The sequence below is a fragment of the Pygoscelis adeliae genome, unplaced genomic scaffold (assembly GCF_000699105.1).
Source record: "Pygoscelis adeliae isolate BGI_AS28 unplaced genomic scaffold, ASM69910v1 Scaffold69, whole genome shotgun sequence".
Lineage (NCBI taxonomy): Eukaryota > Metazoa > Chordata > Aves > Sphenisciformes > Spheniscidae > Pygoscelis > Pygoscelis adeliae.
The window spans coordinates 3264611-3283662 of record NW_008825619.1 but is presented as its reverse complement, the minus strand read 5'-3'; the positions used below and the strand labels follow the sequence as shown (position 1 = coordinate 3283662).

The following is a 19052-nucleotide window of genomic DNA, read 5'->3' as shown; positions in this document are numbered from 1 at the left end:
GTAGCCCTTCCCGTGTCCACTGATGTAGTCACTCCATCCTAGAAGGCCACTAGGTTGGTCAGGCAGGACTTGCCCTTGGTGAAGCCATGCTGACTGTCTCGAATCACCTCCCTGTCCTCCATGTGCCTTAGCATAGCTTCCAGGAGGATCTGTGCCATGATCTTCCCAGGCACAGACGTGATACTGACTGGCCTGTAGTTCCCCGAGCCTTTCTTTTTTCCCTTTTTAAAAATGGGGGTTATGTTTCCCCTTTTCCAGTCAGTGGGAACTTCACTGGACTGCCACGACTTCTCAAATACGATGGATAGTGGCTTAGCAACTTCATCTGCCAGTTCCTTCAGGACCCACAGATGGGTCTCATTGGGTCCCATGGACTTGTGCACCTTCAGGGGCCTTAGATGGTCTCGAACCTGATCTTCTCCCACAGTGGGTGGCTCTTCATTCTCCCAGTTCCCGCCTTTGCCTTCTGCAGCTTGGGTGGTGATGCTCGAGGACTTACCGGTGAAGAACGAGGCAAAAAAGTCATTGAGTACCTCCGCCTTCACCGCATTCTGGGTAACGAGGTCTCCCGTTTCGTTCCAAAGAGGGCCCACATTTTCCCTCGTCTTCCTTTTATCCCCAACGTACCTATAGAATCTTTTCTTGTTGCCCTTGATGTCCCTGGCCAGATTTAATTCTATCAGGGCTTTAGCTTTCCTAACCTGATCCCTGGCTGCTTGGACAATTTCTCCGTATTTCTCCTAGGCTACCTGTCCTTGCTTCCTTTTTGTGTTTGAGTTTTTCCAGGAGATCCTGGCATTTTTGCCTGACTTCCTCTTTGTTGGGATGCATCGCTCCTGAGCTTGAAGGAGGTGTTCCTTGAATATTATCCAGCTTTCTTGGGCCCCTCTTCATATGCAGAATTCAAGTAAGCTGCCTTGAATCTATGGAAGGAAAATACCCATCTTAAAGTTTATGAGAACATGCATTACCACAGGAAGTTGAGAGACAAATGTATAAATAGACTTTTATAAAATGATTTGACAAAAATCATGTACATTCCTGAAGTCCTTCAGATGGATCCATTGGTCTCATCCCACGATGCTTTTCTTATGTTTCATTGCAAATTGTTGAAGAGTTTTGATTCTTACCTACTTTTATGTGTAATCAATATTCTCCTATTCTGCTAAATTATTTCCTTATAGGTATAGCTTTTAGAATTACTCCATTTCCTCCTAAGTGCAGAAGTACCAAATCAGACTCATGAGTCAAGTTGGAGAATCTAATTCTGATTCAAACAGTAATGTAAATATTGATATTTCTTTTTGGCATTAATAAATTAGATGTATCTTCTAGGAAGAAAATGTTTGAGGGTTGTTTTTTCTGTGTATGGATCTTTTGGGAATATATAATCCAGAACTAAAGGGAGATTTTTTTTTTTAATTGATGTGCCAAAATTTTTTAAATTATAAATCTTCCTGATGCATCTCCTCAGTTTTATCATGGGAAATAGCTTCAGTAAACACATCCTGCATCTCATGACTTGTGTAGTAAAGAAGAAAAGTAGTTTTCCAAACTGTATGTTCTATGATGTGATATTGCTCATACCTAATATTGTTCTTCCAAGCTAGCATGCTATTAATCGATTTGGACTGGGTAAATATTCAGCTGTGCATTTACTGTTCTGAAACCAAAAACCTGTGTTCTTCAGACAACTCACAGTCCAATTTTTGAGACACAGAAAGTAACAATTTCTATTCCTATTGATAAACAGCAGATGTAGATAAAAATAAATTTCAAAATCAATTATTTCTCTCTTGCTGCCTGTTTATGTTTTGCATTGTGTTTACTGCCACTGTGCTAAGATTTACAGATTGAAAATGACTTTTCTCATGGTTCCTTTGGGCGCAGTTGTTTATTTAAGTGTATCCATCACAAAATGATTCTCTCTAAGAGTGATAAACACTATATTCTCCTTTGACTTTGGTTAAATTCCTGACCCCAAGAATGTTTTCTACTCAGTGCCTGATAGTGAGTACACGCTTTTTTCACGTACTTGTCTTCATGACATGGCAGGTTCTTAGGAGACTGTACACTGAAAGGTGTTTTTTTCCTTTTTTTTTAACCATCTAAGTTCCATTTAATCAAATACCTTAGGACAACAAAACACTTAAATATATATTGTAAACCTAAATCATTAATTTCTGACGTTGCTGCTGTGAGTAACTGGAATGGTGAATGTTAATGAAAAGAATAATTATATTCCAGCTATAACTTTGATTCCTTTCTTTTTACAACAGTTTGCATAGGACTTGGTTCCACTTTGGTGAAGGAAGAAGCCTTATTAGACAAAAATACTGTGGGTAGACTCTTCTACTCTGAAATAAATAATTGTTTGCTGTTTAAATATTTATAAATATGTCATATTCAGCTATTTAATTTAAATGTAATATTTGAATAAATATACAGTATTTGAATAAATATTTATCTCAATACTTAAATGATGTTTTGCAATTCATTAGACTTTCAAAATTGCTGTGTGGTGTAACTCTCTCCCATTTGGGTCACAAGCAACATTTCCTAAGAAAAAGTGTTGGTGGACTATTTTGAAAATCCCTTTACTAACTAATGTAAATGGCATGCATCATATGCTAATCTCATAGTTGCTTTATTTATAGTTTAAAAATTAGAACAAAAAAGACTTCTCTAACAGGGCCCTTAACTGCAATTTTTTAAAAAATGAAATAAAAAAAACCAAACCCAAAATAGTTGTTTTGTTAAAGCAATAGTCATCCTTCTTCCTTGAATGAAACAGTACTTTGCCCTTGTTCCTAATTTTATACAGTCTGAATATTAACAGATCTATAGTAGTGTCTGATAATATATATTTATACCTCTGTGTGTGTGCATACGTACCCACACACACAAATTTTGAAGGATGACAAATGCTGGGGTGCTTTCTATTAGCACTCCTTTTGGCTTTTGATGCAATTGTTTAGTACTGAATAACAACTCTGCAGCAGTCTGGATGAAGAAAGCAAGCCTACAACTTCCAGATTTAACCACAGGAGATGGTGAAACAGGTGCTTTAGGAGGACTCAATTTAGCAAGGCCAGTGTGATTAACACCCACCATCTTCTGAAGAGTGCCACCGGCCCGTAACGACTGGTTCAACACTGTGTTTCATATCTCTTCCCGCCCCAGCAGTAGCGCAGCCTTTATGGTGATGCCGGGGCAGCAGTCAGCCGTGGCTCCAAGGGACCAGTGGCATCTGCCAAATGGACTGCCAGGACGCTTCCTGTGCCGCTGCCCTCCTGCCATCTACATACCTAAGCTTAGCTTCTGAGGGCGGGTGGTACTGTCTGCAAGGGTTTTTTTATTACATAAAATAGAGCCAAAACCAGCTGCCAGCTGCTGCTTGGCCTAGGTTCCTCCTTATCCTGGATAGAGGATTTCAGTATCCTTTTAACAGGCACACACATTTACACGAATCCAGAAAACCTGGATATGTTTACCTGCTGGGTGGGAATAGTTTTCTCATGGGTGTTTTAGGTATTTCCTTGAAACTCTTCTTATTGGTGAGAAATGCTGTATGCTTTCCTTTCAGATATCAAGACTAAGCTAAACAGCAGTGAAATAACTCCTGTTGGTCTGGGGGAGCTTTGGGTCAGGCCTTTGCTGAGTTGCACTGATATTATTATAAATGTCTTATCCAAATTTTAAATTTTAAGATGTATGCTTTTTTTTTGTTCTCTGAAGACTTGGATTTAAGAAAACAGATGTTATTGCCACTAGTTCTGACTCACATTTTCTTGATTTTAATTTTTATTATGCACGGAACGATACCTGTCAGAAATCCTTCAGCTGCTGTCGATGTAAGGCCTGATTCTGCTTTTTCTTGAGAGAATTTTCAACTTGGTGCTTTCCTTGGCTAGATGGACTAAAAATGGGGGAGATCCATAGGGGAAGGAGAAATGTTTTACTACAGTACTGTGCAGAGCACTGCAAAATATATGTTCTTCAGTAGACTCATCTTGATGCACATTCGTAGCAAAGCATGCCAAAGATGAGAAAAAAACCACAACCCTTTGCAGATAAAAGATACAGCTCAGAGTGACACATCTAAATGGGATGAGAAAGTTTAACAGAATCAAGCAGTCTAAAGCTTATGAGGACAGAGAGTTTATTGGAAAGCTTAGATGTCTGGAAAAAGACAAATTTATGTACACAATAGCCCTTCTTCAGAGCTAGCGTGTATGTAACAAATTGGATCTGGAACACATTTCCCTCTCCATATAAAAAACATCAGGAGAGACTTCACGGGGGGAAAAAGGTCTCTCTCTACCTGCGATTATTGCCGTTCAGAGGATAAAGCTCACCAGACAGTGGGGCGGATCTCAAGATCTCAGCTAATTTACAGTTTAAGTCAAGGACTCAAAGGTGAGACCTGGATCCAAGCTTCCAGCTTTTCCAGCTTCCCACTTTAGGGAAACCTCATAACAGAGTAGCTAAAAGGATAAATGCACAAACCTCAGTGTTTGTGAGGTACTGTCATCTTTGTTATTGTAAGCTAAATAACTACCTTTTTAGAAGGACAGTCCAAAACTCTTCTCGTGCGAAGTTATTGGCAACATTTCTGTCTACTAGCAGTTTTTCTCCAGCCTACAGAATGGTATAGCTCCACTAAAGCTAGGCAATCGGTTTCTGCAGCAGCCCATGGTGCTAGGCTCCATTGCCGAGCAGTCCCAATGTTAGTCCCCATGGTGCTAGAGTCCCAATGTTCTGAGGACTCCTCATACAGCAGGAGTAGGAAGATTTTTTTGTTTTTGTATAGGTAAGAGCTGTGTACTCTAATCAGAGCCTATAAAGCTTATGATGGAGGCCTTAGGTCTTGCTACATCATCTGTTTTCCTTGGAGTATTCTGAGAGCAGTTGGATTGCAGGGTATTGCTCAGTCCTGGTTCATTTTGTCCATCTTTCCTTTGAAGTGTCTGAGTTGAGATGCCCATCGTCTCTGCCTGCCCTAGTGGCAGGAGATGCTGGGGCTCAACTGAAGGTGGGCTGTCCTGAGTGATTATTGAGACAGAGCGGCAGCCAGACAAGGCATCAAGTGCTGGAGCCTACTTACATTACAGGTAAAGACATCCTGGTACAAACGCTTTGAACAGACCCTCTGAAGCATACAGCATCTTGGTATTTCCTTCCAGGAGTACCAACTGTTTTGCTCTAGAGCCTGCAAGGAAGGTGGTCCAGTCAGCATGACCTTGGTCCTAGTTGTCATCTCAAGGTTGTGGGTGTGCTGGTTTAGATATGCTCTGTGTGCTGTGCAGCAGTGAAGCAAGAATTCAGAGAAGGCAAGGATTTGGAAATCCTGGCAGCCTTAGGGATCATTGACAAAGTCCCAGTGTGGTCAAAATATTGCCCATTTTGTCTTTACACAATTTATACCTCTGTAATTTGGGGCTAAATCCATCAGACAATTAGGAGAGTTGTAAAATTGGCATGACAGTGGAATTGGGCTCACATGTGCAGTAACTATACCACAGGAGGAACAACACTGGAATTAATTAAACTTACTGACTTCAGTGACATTTTATAATGTATCCTTCTAATTACTCTGTATACAGCACATTGTGAATTTTGAAGAGCTAGAAATTGAGTCTAAAATACCAAAATATATATAGATAAAATGTTTGAGTGGTATTTTTCATTCCTGAAATATGTAACCTCTGTGACTAATGGTTTTATTATATTTTTCAGGCTTTGTTGCTAGTAAGAAAAATGCTTAACTTTTAAAATGTTGATTTTTTTAGTACATTAATGATACAGGTGGACAGCTGAGATACAGCCTATATGTATTCATGCTTGGTTTTGAATAGCATAAATGTATATGGATCCAATCTAATACTATGTATAAGACAAACAAATTATATAAATGCTAGATTGCATGTCAAAGGCCTTTCTTTTTGGTGCAATAAGTATCTTTCCACTATTACCAGAAGGAGTAGGTGTTATTAACTCCCAACAATGCCAATATTTTCCAAGACCATATGTCTAACAAAGGAAGAGAAAAGGTTTCTGGATGTGAATCTAAATTTATGTTTCAGCTGTTGTGAATGTTTTTAATAGTGTGATCTTTCTTTACGCTATGCTGTGAAGCTTGACTCTGGTTTGCAGAGTTTGAATCTCAACTATCTGTATAACCATTGCAGTAGAGGTTGAAGGTGAAGAAATGATAATATGGTACTTGAAATAAAGTGGTTTTGCTAACAGACCAGTGAACATTGTCTATTTGTACAGGAATAGTGGTTAAACCTCTGCTGAGTTTACTCCATAGCTTGACGAAATAGTTTCTCGCTTGGGAAGGCAATGCTCCCGTCTAATCTTTAGGCTGGTCAGTGAGGAGAAGATTTAACTTTCTGTAGTTTAGAGTACTGCTTTTGACATTGTCTCTGTGATCCAGTGACACGGTGTTAAATGGTATTAGGACCTAGATTCAGTAAGACGGAAAATAGGATGGCATATAAACAAGTAAGGCAATTGCCTTGTACAGTAAGAAATACTGAAAATATTTCTTGTAATCTAACCATAGCTTGGCATGACCTTGCTCTGACACCATGACTGAATGACACAATCTTATCCTCAGGAGAAGTGGATTTTTAAAGCCCATTATTAACTTCCTATGGGCCAAACAAACAACTGGAGAAGAAATGGGGTCATTTGTGGTTGTTTATTTCTTTCTCTTCCTGACACTTCTCTGCCTCCTGATTCTTCCTAGTGCCTGGAGCCCTGCAAAGAGTCCTGGGACCTGAAGAAAAACCATTGCCAAAGCTTCTGTGAGGTACGTCAGCCTGAGGGCACTCTTTCTCACTTTGTTCTAGCTGTCTCTCTCACTTAAATAATTAGCTTCAAGGAGACAGCTAACAAACATGGGATTTTTACAGCATTCGCCTTCATTTGAATGGATACGCATATAACAATTTAGCCATATCAAGTTTGAGTTTAAAAAAAAAGATTTTTTTTTTTCTGACCAAATGATTTATCTCAACCTGAAGTTTTAAGACTTGATCCAGCCACACTTATATAGCTTCTCTCAGAAGGTGCTGTTAAATCCCTCCTGTAAGATGCTATTTCTACCACATGCCTTTCCATCTTTTCTGGCCACGTGTACGAAAGACTGTCTTTGTTTAAAAGATAAAATGTCATTGTGTGAAAATCCTTGTGCAGGGTAGCTAGAAAAGATGGCTTTCCTGTATGTGAAAGTCAATCTGATTTCTAAAAGAATATCTCTCCAGGAGTAACTGGATTGTGGACTCCTACTTCAGAAGACTACTATCAAAATACATAATTATTCAGAAACAAGTCTTTGAAAAACTGTTTCTGAATCATGTTTCAGAATAACCTTGTGAATAAGCAAACCTAGATCAGTTAAACTAGTACAAAAAAGGAGATGGTTTTGTTTGATTTAAAACATGGCTCTTCTGAGTTGGTGGAAGTCAGTTCTTAAGTGGTTTTTAGTACAAAGTGGAAATATAATCTCAATAGAAAGTTGCTTTATTATAACTTAATCAATATAAAGATACAACTTTATTAAAGTCTATGAAAGTGTATGTTTCATAGTGTATGAAAATCTATGAAGATTTTCAGCTTTTCCTCTAAAAAAATAGAAGTGACCTTAATTGATATATTGATCTCACTGATACACTGATTTAACTCCTCCCTCATCACTGTTAAAACCAATCCTTGTAAGAGTTCTTTAACCCGGATTAATAATACAAAACTCGAGGGTAGTGTAATAAAGCAGTTTTAGTGGATCTAATTTATGTCATTCTTGTATATCACTTCTCACTCAGGCTGTATGTTTCTAGATATGGGTGAAAATAAGTATAAAATCGGTTTAGAAGGAAAACATTTGTAGAACACTGTTCTATTGTAGTTAAAAACAGTGAGCATCCCGCTTTGATTAGTGTTTTGTGGTTGAAGCTAAATTTAGAACTTCAAAGGCCCATAATGAAGAGCAGCACATTTAGCAGCTAACTGAAAAATGAGCTGTGAAATAGGGTGAGGAGGAGAAGCCTTGAGGACGTATTATGCCTCAGGGAGCTATAAAGTTTTTAATTAAGTAGCTGCAAATTTGTGATGTTTTAGGATTTGAAATTAGCTTCACACACACACACACACAAAAGCATGGGACCACTTTCCTTTCTCTCAGACTCATGAATGCTCCATAGACATTGTTTGACTGAATTAAACGAGGCTGTTTTCCTCTGAGAGTGTTTTCAATCTTTTTGTATTTTGTAAAAAATCTGGAAGCAACAATTTAGCTTTGTGTTTCTCAAGGTCCCTGCTTGGTATGTTACTTCTTATCTACTGAATGAGTGTACTAATGTTAAAGGAACCTTATGTGTGAAGAAGAAAAGGAGAGTTTACCTGACTCCTTTTCTTCCATAAATTCAGTTTCTTGCTGGTTTAGCTTCTTAACTGGCTAACCATGGGATCAGGTGCATTCCAATGGGGGAACAGCAGGAGTGTGTGTCCAAGGACCACTGGGGTCTGGAGGAGATATAAGGACCTCTCATTTTGGCAGCCTTTAGGCTGGTTCAGCCGTAACATCCAAATGAATCCTTAAAATCCTGATTCAAAAATTCTGGACTGTTCTGTAGGACAAGGTGGGTGAGGTAACATAGTGGCACATTCTCAGACCACAGTGACTTTGGAGAATAAACTACCACATAGTCTGTGAAACACCTGGGCCTCCATAATAGTGAAGTCTTTCTTATTTTGCCAGAAATATGAGAACAGTAAAAATAAGAAAGTAGAACATTTGAATATGGAAGGAAGTTGCAGAAGTTACATGAATAGTTGGATAGAGAGTGGGTTATAATTCCTGTGTAGGCTTAGGAATCTGTAAATCAGATCTGTCAGAGTGGAAGGTTTTTGGTTGCTCTGAGATAGAAAGGCAGACAATAGATAACCCCGGTTACATGGGTTGCCCATCTACAGTTCCAGGAATCACTTTGAGGGAATTACTTTAGGTGTTTTTGCACAAAACTAAATAAAGCACCAGATAAAAGAGGAGATGAAATCGCCATGTCACACACAATGTTCTCCCCAGGGTGCTAGATGCTATTTTTAATACAGTTCCCAGTGAACCTTGCAAATCTCTGAGTAGTACACATGCTATAAAATGTCTATGCGTTGAAGCAACCTCTCATATATCTAGGACTTGATTTCTCAAAGAAATAGCATTTACTTTGATCTTTAATAAATATATTTAAGGCTTATTTTAATCTGTATTTTTTACTGATCATTTTATCAGAAATTTAGTTCCAGTTCCATGAAGAGTTATACAATTACTAATATTCTGGCAAGAGCATAAAGATGCTGCAAAAACTTCTTAGGCAACTCAGTTCAAACAGTATAATGAAACAAGATTTCACTTATTTATCTAGAATGGCATTGCATCAGATACTGTGGGTAAAGTGTTATGAAGTACAAAGGGAGGAATGTGGGGTAGTCCAAAAAAAAGACTGTCTGACCATTGCTTCCCCTTTGTTTTGGGAATGTTTTTAATCTGTCATTGAGCAACTTTGTAGCCAGCCAATGTGAGGAAAACAAGGGAAAGCTGGCAGATATAAACAACTTTATTCCATTAAAGATGGTGGTCTTACTTGAGGGAATTCATCATTCTGTACTTGGAATGCTTTTTTAGAAGTGGCTTGAATATATAAACCTTCAGGGATAGTCTTGCAAAAGCTGAAAATCTGAATTTTCCTTTAGGAGGTCTTGGAAAATGTACAACATTTTTTCTTTTTTTTTTTTTTTTTCCTGTTGAAAACTTTATACAATTCTTTTGTTTTCCCTTTAGCCGCTTTTCCCCAAGAAGAATTATGAATGCCTAACTAGCTGTGAATTCCTTAAGTACATCCTGTCTGTGAAGCAAGGGGACTGCCCAGCACCTGAGAAGGCCAGTGGTTTTGCAGCTGCCTGTGTTGAAAGCTGTGAAGCTGATAGTGAATGTTCTGGAGTGAAGAAATGCTGTTCCAATGGATGCGGTCATACGTGCCAAGTTCCAAAAAATCTGTACAAAGGTAGAGATTATTAATATGTACTCAAACTGGGCTAATAACTTCAGGCCATAATAAAGTCTCCTAGAAAACCAGGACTTTCATTTCATAGGAGTTTGTATGGATGGGAAGAAAAAGGAGAGGTGCCTGTAGAGATTTGGCTGGACACAGAAAGGGTGGAAAGCCAGAGACAAATGTTGCTCAAGTTTCTGAATTTTTTTCCCCTTGTGAAGCCCATGTCTGGAAATCTGTGGAATGTAAACATGTGGCTATTATGAATAATCTTAAGCAGAACAAACTTGCCAATTTAGGTGAAATCTCACTTAATTTGATGCAGATGAGAGAGAATGCAGCAGGAAAATATTTAATGATAAATAGTTCGAGTCCTATTAATCACAAATAACATTTATGTTTATAAGCCAAGCAGGTAGGACTACCAAAGAGGTGTGAGATAATCAGGTAAAAGAACAAATCAATGCAGTATATTTGGCAACGGTGTTTTTAATGACCTAAGAACAAAATAGTGGAAGATGATTATATCCACACATATATTGATTCATTCTTTAGATCTAAGACAATCTTACTCAAAAATTTTTAATTGATTTGAGTCCTGAGATTCTGTGAAAAAAGGTTTTCCTTGACATCCATCAGCAAGAACATACAGACTAAGAAATTATTTGCTTAGACAAACTCCAGATTTTAATTTGTTGGAATTAAAAAAAGCTTTTTACCATGGAAATATTCTGAAGATATGCTCCTAACACAGAACAATGAGCATTTATGAAAAGCATTTTCTTGTTCCACAGAGTTGGAATGCTTTGTTAGAAATCCATTCTCCTTACTTCAGTGATAAAAAATACATATTAATCAGTTATTCTTCTGATAGCATGGGCTCTCTGTGGAGAGCCTAATCAGCAGAACTATGAACTAAGCTCCAGGCCTAGGTCCGAATCCAGACTTATTTCCATCTGTGGATGGAAAAATGGTAAAATATGTGAAGGAGAAGGTGCATTTATTTTTAAGTTCATTGCTTTAACTGAAATGTTGATGCATCTTTTTGAATGTCCCTAGTGATGAGAATGTATGTCAGAAATAATGCACCTTGACTTTTGAATCCTGTCTTTGAGTGTACAGGATGGACCATCAGGAAGCACTGTCTTATTTACTTATATTAAATTGAGAAAATTTGACCTAGAAGTCATAGAGGTTGAGTAAGCATAAAACTGATGAAGATAGTACTCAAAGTATTTTGAACAGCAGGCAATATGTGATCCAGATTTCCAGTGCAGAAGGGAAAATCTCTTGCTTCCAAGATACTTCAGAGCAGCCCCTTTAAAACTATAAGGAATTAATACACTCTTACACACAGCACCTTTCAAAATGAAAATTATTAAAATGGATCACTTAGTTATTTCTTTCGTCTTCTTGAGACAAATGACCAGAGCGATAAAGTGGCATTCGTATTGTATATGTAATCATTTACATGATCAGGCTCCGTACCACAACTACAAAGCATTCCAGTAAATTCAACAGCTGGAAAAGGTAAAAACAAAACAAACAAGCAAACAAACAAACAAATGAAATAAGATGACATGCTTTTGGAGAGGACACGCGGTATGACAGGATATGATACGTTGTATAGCTGCACACTGGAAAGTCTACTGCTGTTCAGCTTAATTATATAGGAAGAGAACTAACCTTCTCTAACATCTTATCACCTATCTGCAGGAGGTGCTTGCTTGTAAAAGCATATATGTCTTGCAGAGGAAGGGCAAGCCCAATGCTGTACTGCCTTCTCAGCTGATGAATTCAGCTAATTAGCCTCTTCAACCTGCCTTTCTGCAACAAAGGACAAACAGAAGTGGAACAGGCTTGCTATTCATTTCCTCCAGGGGTAAATGACCTTCCTGTCACTAAGGAAGAGCAAACTCTGCAAGCATGACTAAGATCTAGTGAATAAGTTTAGTACTTATCATTTTGACAGCACTCAGAGCTAGAAAATGAGCTCAGATTGAAATTAAGAGTCTACAGAAGTTCCTGTAGTTTCACTGTTGATCAAACTCTGGAGATTAGTTACAGCAGCAGATATAAAATACCCATCTGATTTGCTGGATTTACAAACTGGATTTGCCCTCTAGTACTAAGTGCTAAATCCCAATCCTAAAAGAATATTAATGTAAGTACACTTGCATCAGTCATATATTGCAAATGTTGTTGAATGAACATAACAAGTCCGGTTACTTGTTATCCTAATTGTTTATTGGCTTGCATTCGCTATAATCTTCAAACTGTCCATTATCATTACATTTTTTTATCTCTGTTGGGAGTATTACTAATCAGTTACATAGTCGTCACATTTTTATTTCCCTTTACTGGAGTTATTAAATGTTCTCTCCTACTCTTCTATCATCTGCCTCATCTACCTCCTTTACATTGTGTCAACTAGTGAAGGACTTCAGACAGTGTCCCTTCTCCATGGCCTACCTCATTTTTTTGTCTGTATGGACATAATGATGTTATAAATAACAGTAAGTGCCTAAAGTAGATTTGGTACTTCAGAGATAGAAATGGGGGCAATATCTTTGCTTAGAAGTAAAACAGTTTAAAAATGCAGAAAAAAAGGAAGAGAAAGGGATCGAAAATGCTTGATCAGGTTTGCTTTGTCTAACGTGCATGTGTGCATCCCCAAGTAAGGACAAGGACGTGTATCTTTTTCTACACTCAGCTGGTGACAGCTGAAGAAATTACCCATCACCTTTTCCTGTTCAGAAGTCTCTGAGATGTGATGATACACCTACTTGTGTTAACTTTCCAGGACCCCTTTTTAACAAAGATTTAGGGTTCGTGCTGTCTAAACCAGCCTAACTAATTGTCGTTTAGCCCCAGCCGGCAACCAAGCACCACACAGCCGCTCGCTCACCTCCCCCTCACCGTTGGGATGGGGGAGAGAATCAGAAGGGTAAGAGAGAACACTTGTGGGTTGAGATAAGATCAGTTTAATAATTGAAATTAATAATAATAATAATGTAATGAAAAGGAAAATAACAAAAAGAGAGAGAAATAAAACCCAAGAAAGACAAGTGATACAAATGAAAAACAATTGTTCACCACCAACCGACCGATGCCCAGCCAGTCCCCGAGCAGCGGTCACTGCCCCCGGCCAACTCCCCCCAGTTTATGTGCTGAGCATGATGTCGCATGGTATGGAATATCCCTTTGGCCAGTTTGGGTCAGCTGTCCTGGCTGTGCCCCCTCCCAGCTTCTTGTGCACCTCCAGCCTTCTTGTTGGCAGCCCAGTATGAGAAGCTGAAAAGTCCTTGACTGCTTAGCAACAACTAAACCATCGGTGTGTTATCAACATTATTCTCGTCCCAAATCCAAAACACAGCGCTGTACCAGCTACTAGAAAGAAAATGAACTCTATCCCAGCCGAAACCAGGACACTAATTTTGTCTGAAATGTGTAAAGGAGCAATCCATACAGCAGAGCAAACTGCAGATCTGGGCAAGGTAAATTGTGACAAGAAGATTATGACATTTTAAAGGGTATGATGGTATGACAATAATAAGATAGCAGGAACCAGATGGTCATCCACAGTTTACAGACTCTTTTCACGCTTAAAGAAAAATAGTTTTGTATTAAAAAAATAGTGTACAGTTTTAAAGGTGTGCATCTCTGAGTCTTTGAACAACTGTGTTTACAATCGTACTGACGCCATGAATGTACCCTTTACTGTCCAAAACCCTTCCATGGAAACTTTTTGAATTCCTGGGGAACTGACATTAAAGATACAGATTCTTATGATGGACCAGTAAGCATTTATTTTTCATGGCACGGAGATGCATGTGCCATCTGAAAGACACCTTTAGAAACATTTTTCCTGGGCTCTGGTATTGCACACATACAGCAGTCAGTAATTTGAATTCTTCAGTTAAGCACTGCAGACTTCAGAGGACTAATTTGTTCCAGCACGATGAAAAGGCTGACCATTTACATAATAAAAAGCACATTGAAGAGTGATTGGATCTACACATCTGGATATGAAATTGATGGTGCCGGTTCTACAAAAGTATTTTAAAATGCACTTGTGCTGTGCTCTGGTTGTTTGTGCTGCTGCGCTCCATCTGCACGCAATTACGTAACAACGGAGAGGCTGAGATACTTGCAATCAAGTGAATCCAACTGCCCCTAATGCAAAGCAGATGGAAGTTTTCTTAACATGCAAATTGTAGGATTATGGTACATCATAATTAAAGAAGGATTTTCAAATGTGGAAATCCGAACTGACGTGTTCTGCGATGTTCATTATATTAGACTAAAACTGCTGGCTGTTGAAGGATATCCAGGGTTTAAACTGCTGTGGTAACCAGATTTAAGGACTGGATTTTCCTCAGGTTGATTTTAGGTTTCTTCAAGGGCTACAATATCAATTTTTATTTACTTATAGCTAATTGTATAATCAGATTTAGGAGAAGACCTCTAAAAATATAAAAGTGGTTTGTTCACCTAAGGAAATTTTGGTACTCGGTCATCTGTGGCAGACTGAGTAGGAAACAATTTATCAAACCAACACACAGAGCTGGACTTATGTGGACACCCACTGAGATGACAAAATAACTAAAGTGCATGCAATAACTTGCTAACAAGGTTTATATGTCAGCATAGAAATCTTATTTGTCACATATCCTGAAGTGACAAAATGCTGTGCACTCAAATATATGAGTTCCTAAAGGATGTCTAGAGAAATGTATCTAACACTTGATTTGTCGTTTTAATCAAAAGATGCCAAATCTGAAGAGTTGTTTTTTCCTTCAAGCTATTGCGGATGTTTTCGAAAAGGCGATGTTACCAGCAGTAGAAACAACAGAAATAACTGTCCTTCAGTATCACTGTGTAATGAGAAATTACTGTAAAATTTTAGAAAGACATCTTTGTCTCTGAAATGTAATTGGACAATATACATTAGATATAACATATCTATTCCAAGATGCCTTGGAATTACCTTTCCTAGATCTTTAGGGAAGAGTGGAGAGTGGCACATCATACAATACAGCTGCATGCGAGTCAATAAGATGATGCTGCCATGGAGAAGGCAAACAGCTTTCTTTAGTATATCAGACTAATGTAAAATGTGTGAAATAATCCTGCTTCTCTAGTCTACACTGGTAAGAGCTTAGACACAGTCTGTGTCCAGTTTTAGGCCTGACTCTGGAGAAGGGCTTTGGGCGAATGGGAGAGTTTCCAGAGACAACTGCAAGAATGATCAGAGGTCTAGAAACACTGATTTAAAAGGAAAATGGAGTGCATTGTGGTTATTAGACTGAAGAAGAAAACATTCAGAGGCATGATAACAGTCTTGCAGTATATAAAAGGCTCCTCCATAGGTGAAAGAAAGAATCTGTTCTCCACAATCCATTAACATCATGGACAAGTATCGAGTTTAAGATGCAGTGGAGGAGACTAAACAAGGTGAGAAAGCTTTCTAATGGTAAGGGTAGAGAAGTAGTGGAATGGATTACTATGTGATGCTGTGGAAATTCTGTCATTAGATGGGTTTAAGGACAGATTAGGTGAAAAACTGAACAACAGGTGTAGCTGATTCTGCTTGGGATCAAAGGGATCTTTCTCCAGGTTATCAAAGCATATTTGGAAAGCGTTTTCAGTGAGATCAGTTTTAGGTTACAACTTTCAGATCCTTTAGTTTTTAAATGAAATGAAGAATTAATTTTGAAGATTTTTTAAAAACAAGTTTTACTGTTAGCAGAGATAACATAGGTCACCTATGACACTTCTGAAACTCCCATGCCCATCAGCCTATCCATTCACCCCTTTTTTCCTTCTGTCTGACCAACAATCTCCTTTTCTTTTTAATTATTTTTTTATACAGCTTCATCTACATATGGTTTAATCGTATCTTGTAAATTACTCACGTATTTTTGTCTGCATGTTCCTATTACAGGTGTTCCACTGAAACCCCGGAAAGAATTAAAATTCATAGAACTTCAGTCTGGAGACCTGGAGGTGAAGTGGTCTTCAAAATTCAATATTTCCATTGAGCCTGTGATCTATGTTGTTCAGAGGAGGTGGAATCAAGGAATCCATCCAAGTGAGGATGATGCTACTAGCTGGCAAACTGTGGCGCAGGTCAGTTCTTTGTAAAGCAGTATGGATCCCTAGCTTCCAGACCATGATCTAAAGGTCCTCTTCAGATTGGAGAAGAGTTAGATCACTTACAGGTGGGGAGGCTCATGCAGAGGGATCCCTTTATAGGGTCTCTCTCCAGGTCGCAACAGAGCTGCAAACAGAATCCAGATCTCCAAGGCCTTACTTCACTGCTCAATGAACCGTTTTCTAGATTTACTCAGGAGAAACGAACGTCAGTATTTTCACATGCAGTTTTTCAGTTATAGAAACATCAAATGCGTTTGGTATGTATTGAAAATGACTTCATAAAAAATGTGTGAATATATCAGTAAAGAAGTAAATAGTGGTCTCCTTGTCCCCAAAAGAAAAAATACTCAGAGGTTTATGTTTTCAAAATGAGTTTATTTTGTGGGTTTGCTCTCTATAGATAAAAATCTATAGAACTAGCTGGAGGCTTGATTTTCATAAGGACAGTGAGTGGCACTTTCTTGTAAGCACATACTTATGATCTATTCAGATGGGAATTCCAAAGTCTCTGAAAGCCACAAATCTCTTGAAAAATGTAGAATTAGATACCAAAATCCACTGAAGGAAGCATGTATGAGACATAGTCCTTCTGAGGTCAGTGGGACTCAGTGCACAGTCTCCAAGGCATGGCTTGGGTCTTATAAAAAATAAGAAATACAATTGGTGAAAAGTCTGTTTAATTTTTTAAAATAAAACAAAGAGTGAAAAAAAGACTAAAACCTTTATTCTTTGTAAAGTTGTTTTTTTCAGATGTTACCCCCCCAATTCAGAAAAGACTATGATGTCATGCTCTTATCACTCAGTGAAATCCAGGCTGAAAATGTAAGATTCATGAGCAAATGTTTCTTAATGAGAAGCAGCCAACAGAGCATAAATTTTCACTTAGTTCCTTCCCAGTTTCAATCTGTTTTTTAACATGCTGACAGTCCACCTGGATGGCAGAGTTCCAATCGTTTATCTTAACTGCTTCACCCTCATCCCTGCTGACAAGGAAAGTAAAATGCTGATTTTGAAAAGACCTGCAAAATGTCATTATAGCTAGGAAAAAAAGGAAAGAGAGAATAAATAGAACCATCCACAAAATGAAGTAAGGAGTTCGAATTCTGTGACAATCTGTGTTCATTCTCAATTCAGATCGTGTAGGAAAAAGCTACCTTAAAATAATATCAAGCTTGTGAAACTGAACACTCAGAAGTGAAGTTCTTAGCTTCAAAGTGGTGCTACGGGGGGCTGTCACTATGTTACAGTCTTGCTCAGAAAAAGTCACCTGCAGCAGAGCCTGGCGTGAAACCCTGCTTGTGCAAGCCCAAGGCAACGTGCACACCTCCAAACCTGATAAAGTTGCAGTGACTTATTTACTATCTCTCAGCTGAGGTGCAGGTCTTCAATCTGCATTCTCTATATTCAGCAAGCAATCTCCTGCCTTTGCTGCTAGGAAAGTACCATGTAGCCAAAATGAGCCAGATCTGAATTACTCCTCACTGTTATTGTGCCATGTATACGTATGTGCTAGATTGTAGAAGCCCAGCTTTTCTGGCTGGTGGATTCAGACTGCAAAGGTAGCACACTGCTGTGCTTTTTCTCTTCCCAGAAACAGACCTCATGCACATTTCTGGAAGCACGCGCTATATATGCTCCACAGTAGTAGAGCATGTATGAACCTCTGCCTTCCTGCAATGGATGTACAGCAGAGAGTGTTTCAGAAATGTGTTCCTGTGCAAGAGTGATAAGAATCCTGACAGCTGCCTTTCCTGGGGGTCTGTTACACGCAGGCAGAAGGGGCTGAGTTAATCTCTGTGGCAGGAGAAGCCTCCTCCAACTGACATCTTTCTGAGAACTTCGCTGTCCCCTTCTGCATCACAAGAGACGCGTGTTTGATTGTATGATGGACCCCACTGGGGATGTCAGCTCAGAACAAGCCTCAGGATGCCTGACTGGCTTTGTGAACTGTGTATGCCTTGTGGGGCGTACAGGCTGGGCACCCTTGAGGGGTGCTAGTAATCAGAATTTCTGTCTCTACAGAGTAATGTACCTCCATGGTTTTTGTAGTTTTAGACGTCCCACCAGGCAGTCAAATTTGTTAAGTGTGGCTGCATGCAACAGAATTTATTTTGCAATATCAGCAACAAGGATGGATATCCAGTTTGACTAAAGTGACTGTGTGCACAGCCTCCAGGCTTTTCTTGCCTGTATAACTGGGATTTTTTCTTGTATGATTCCAAAACATTGGGCTATGAGACCTTAATTACAGGCAAAGGCTGCGAGCAGCTCAGCCATTCAGCTGAGAACTCCTGGGGCATCTCAGTCCAGGGGAGATGATGCTGGCTCTTTCATTACTCTGTGACTTAAGCTAGAGAGCACGTAAATAGCAGTCAAAGATCAAAAAGGCTGTGGGTGAGGATCTGAATTTCTCTATGCCTATGCACATATGTAGTGTAATTGTGCAAAGTTATGTTTGCATCTCCTTATAAGAAATTTCATAATATTTTGTCAGTTCTTCATCCAATATTCTATTTTTATTATCTGTCCAAGAAGAAATGAGGTTCTAATTTTCAATAACTTTATTTTAAGGTGTTTACTTTTTTAAAAAAAATGCTGTTTTCGATTGCCTTTACATGAGCTAATTTGCAAGTAATTTCTCATGTCTCACATAAATTTTTACTTGGTATTGAAAAAATAATTTTGAATAAATTTGTTTGCTTTGTATTGTATTGTGTCATCAGGTCTTTTTTGATGTTTTCTTTTTAAGGAGGAAGGCTCAACCTGTCAATACATTATTTATTTAACTCTCCAAGTATATAAAGAAAGCAAACACATTGAAAACAATTTGAGTTA

The 19052-nt window shown here is 38.6% G+C and overlaps 1 protein-coding gene across 1 annotated transcript in view; it reads left to right on the top strand.

Annotated features, from left to right (window-relative positions):
• The window catches only part of KAL1 (Kallmann syndrome 1 sequence), a 130176-nt gene that overhangs the window by 63305 nt on the left and 47819 nt on the right, over positions 1–19052 (top strand). The window contains exons 5-7 of the mRNA XM_009333416.1: positions 6758–6820; positions 9848–10070; positions 16006–16190. Coding sequence (XP_009331691.1) covers positions 6758–6820; positions 9848–10070; positions 16006–16190 — 471 coding nt within the window. The remainder of the gene's footprint in view (positions 1–6757; positions 6821–9847; positions 10071–16005; positions 16191–19052) is intronic.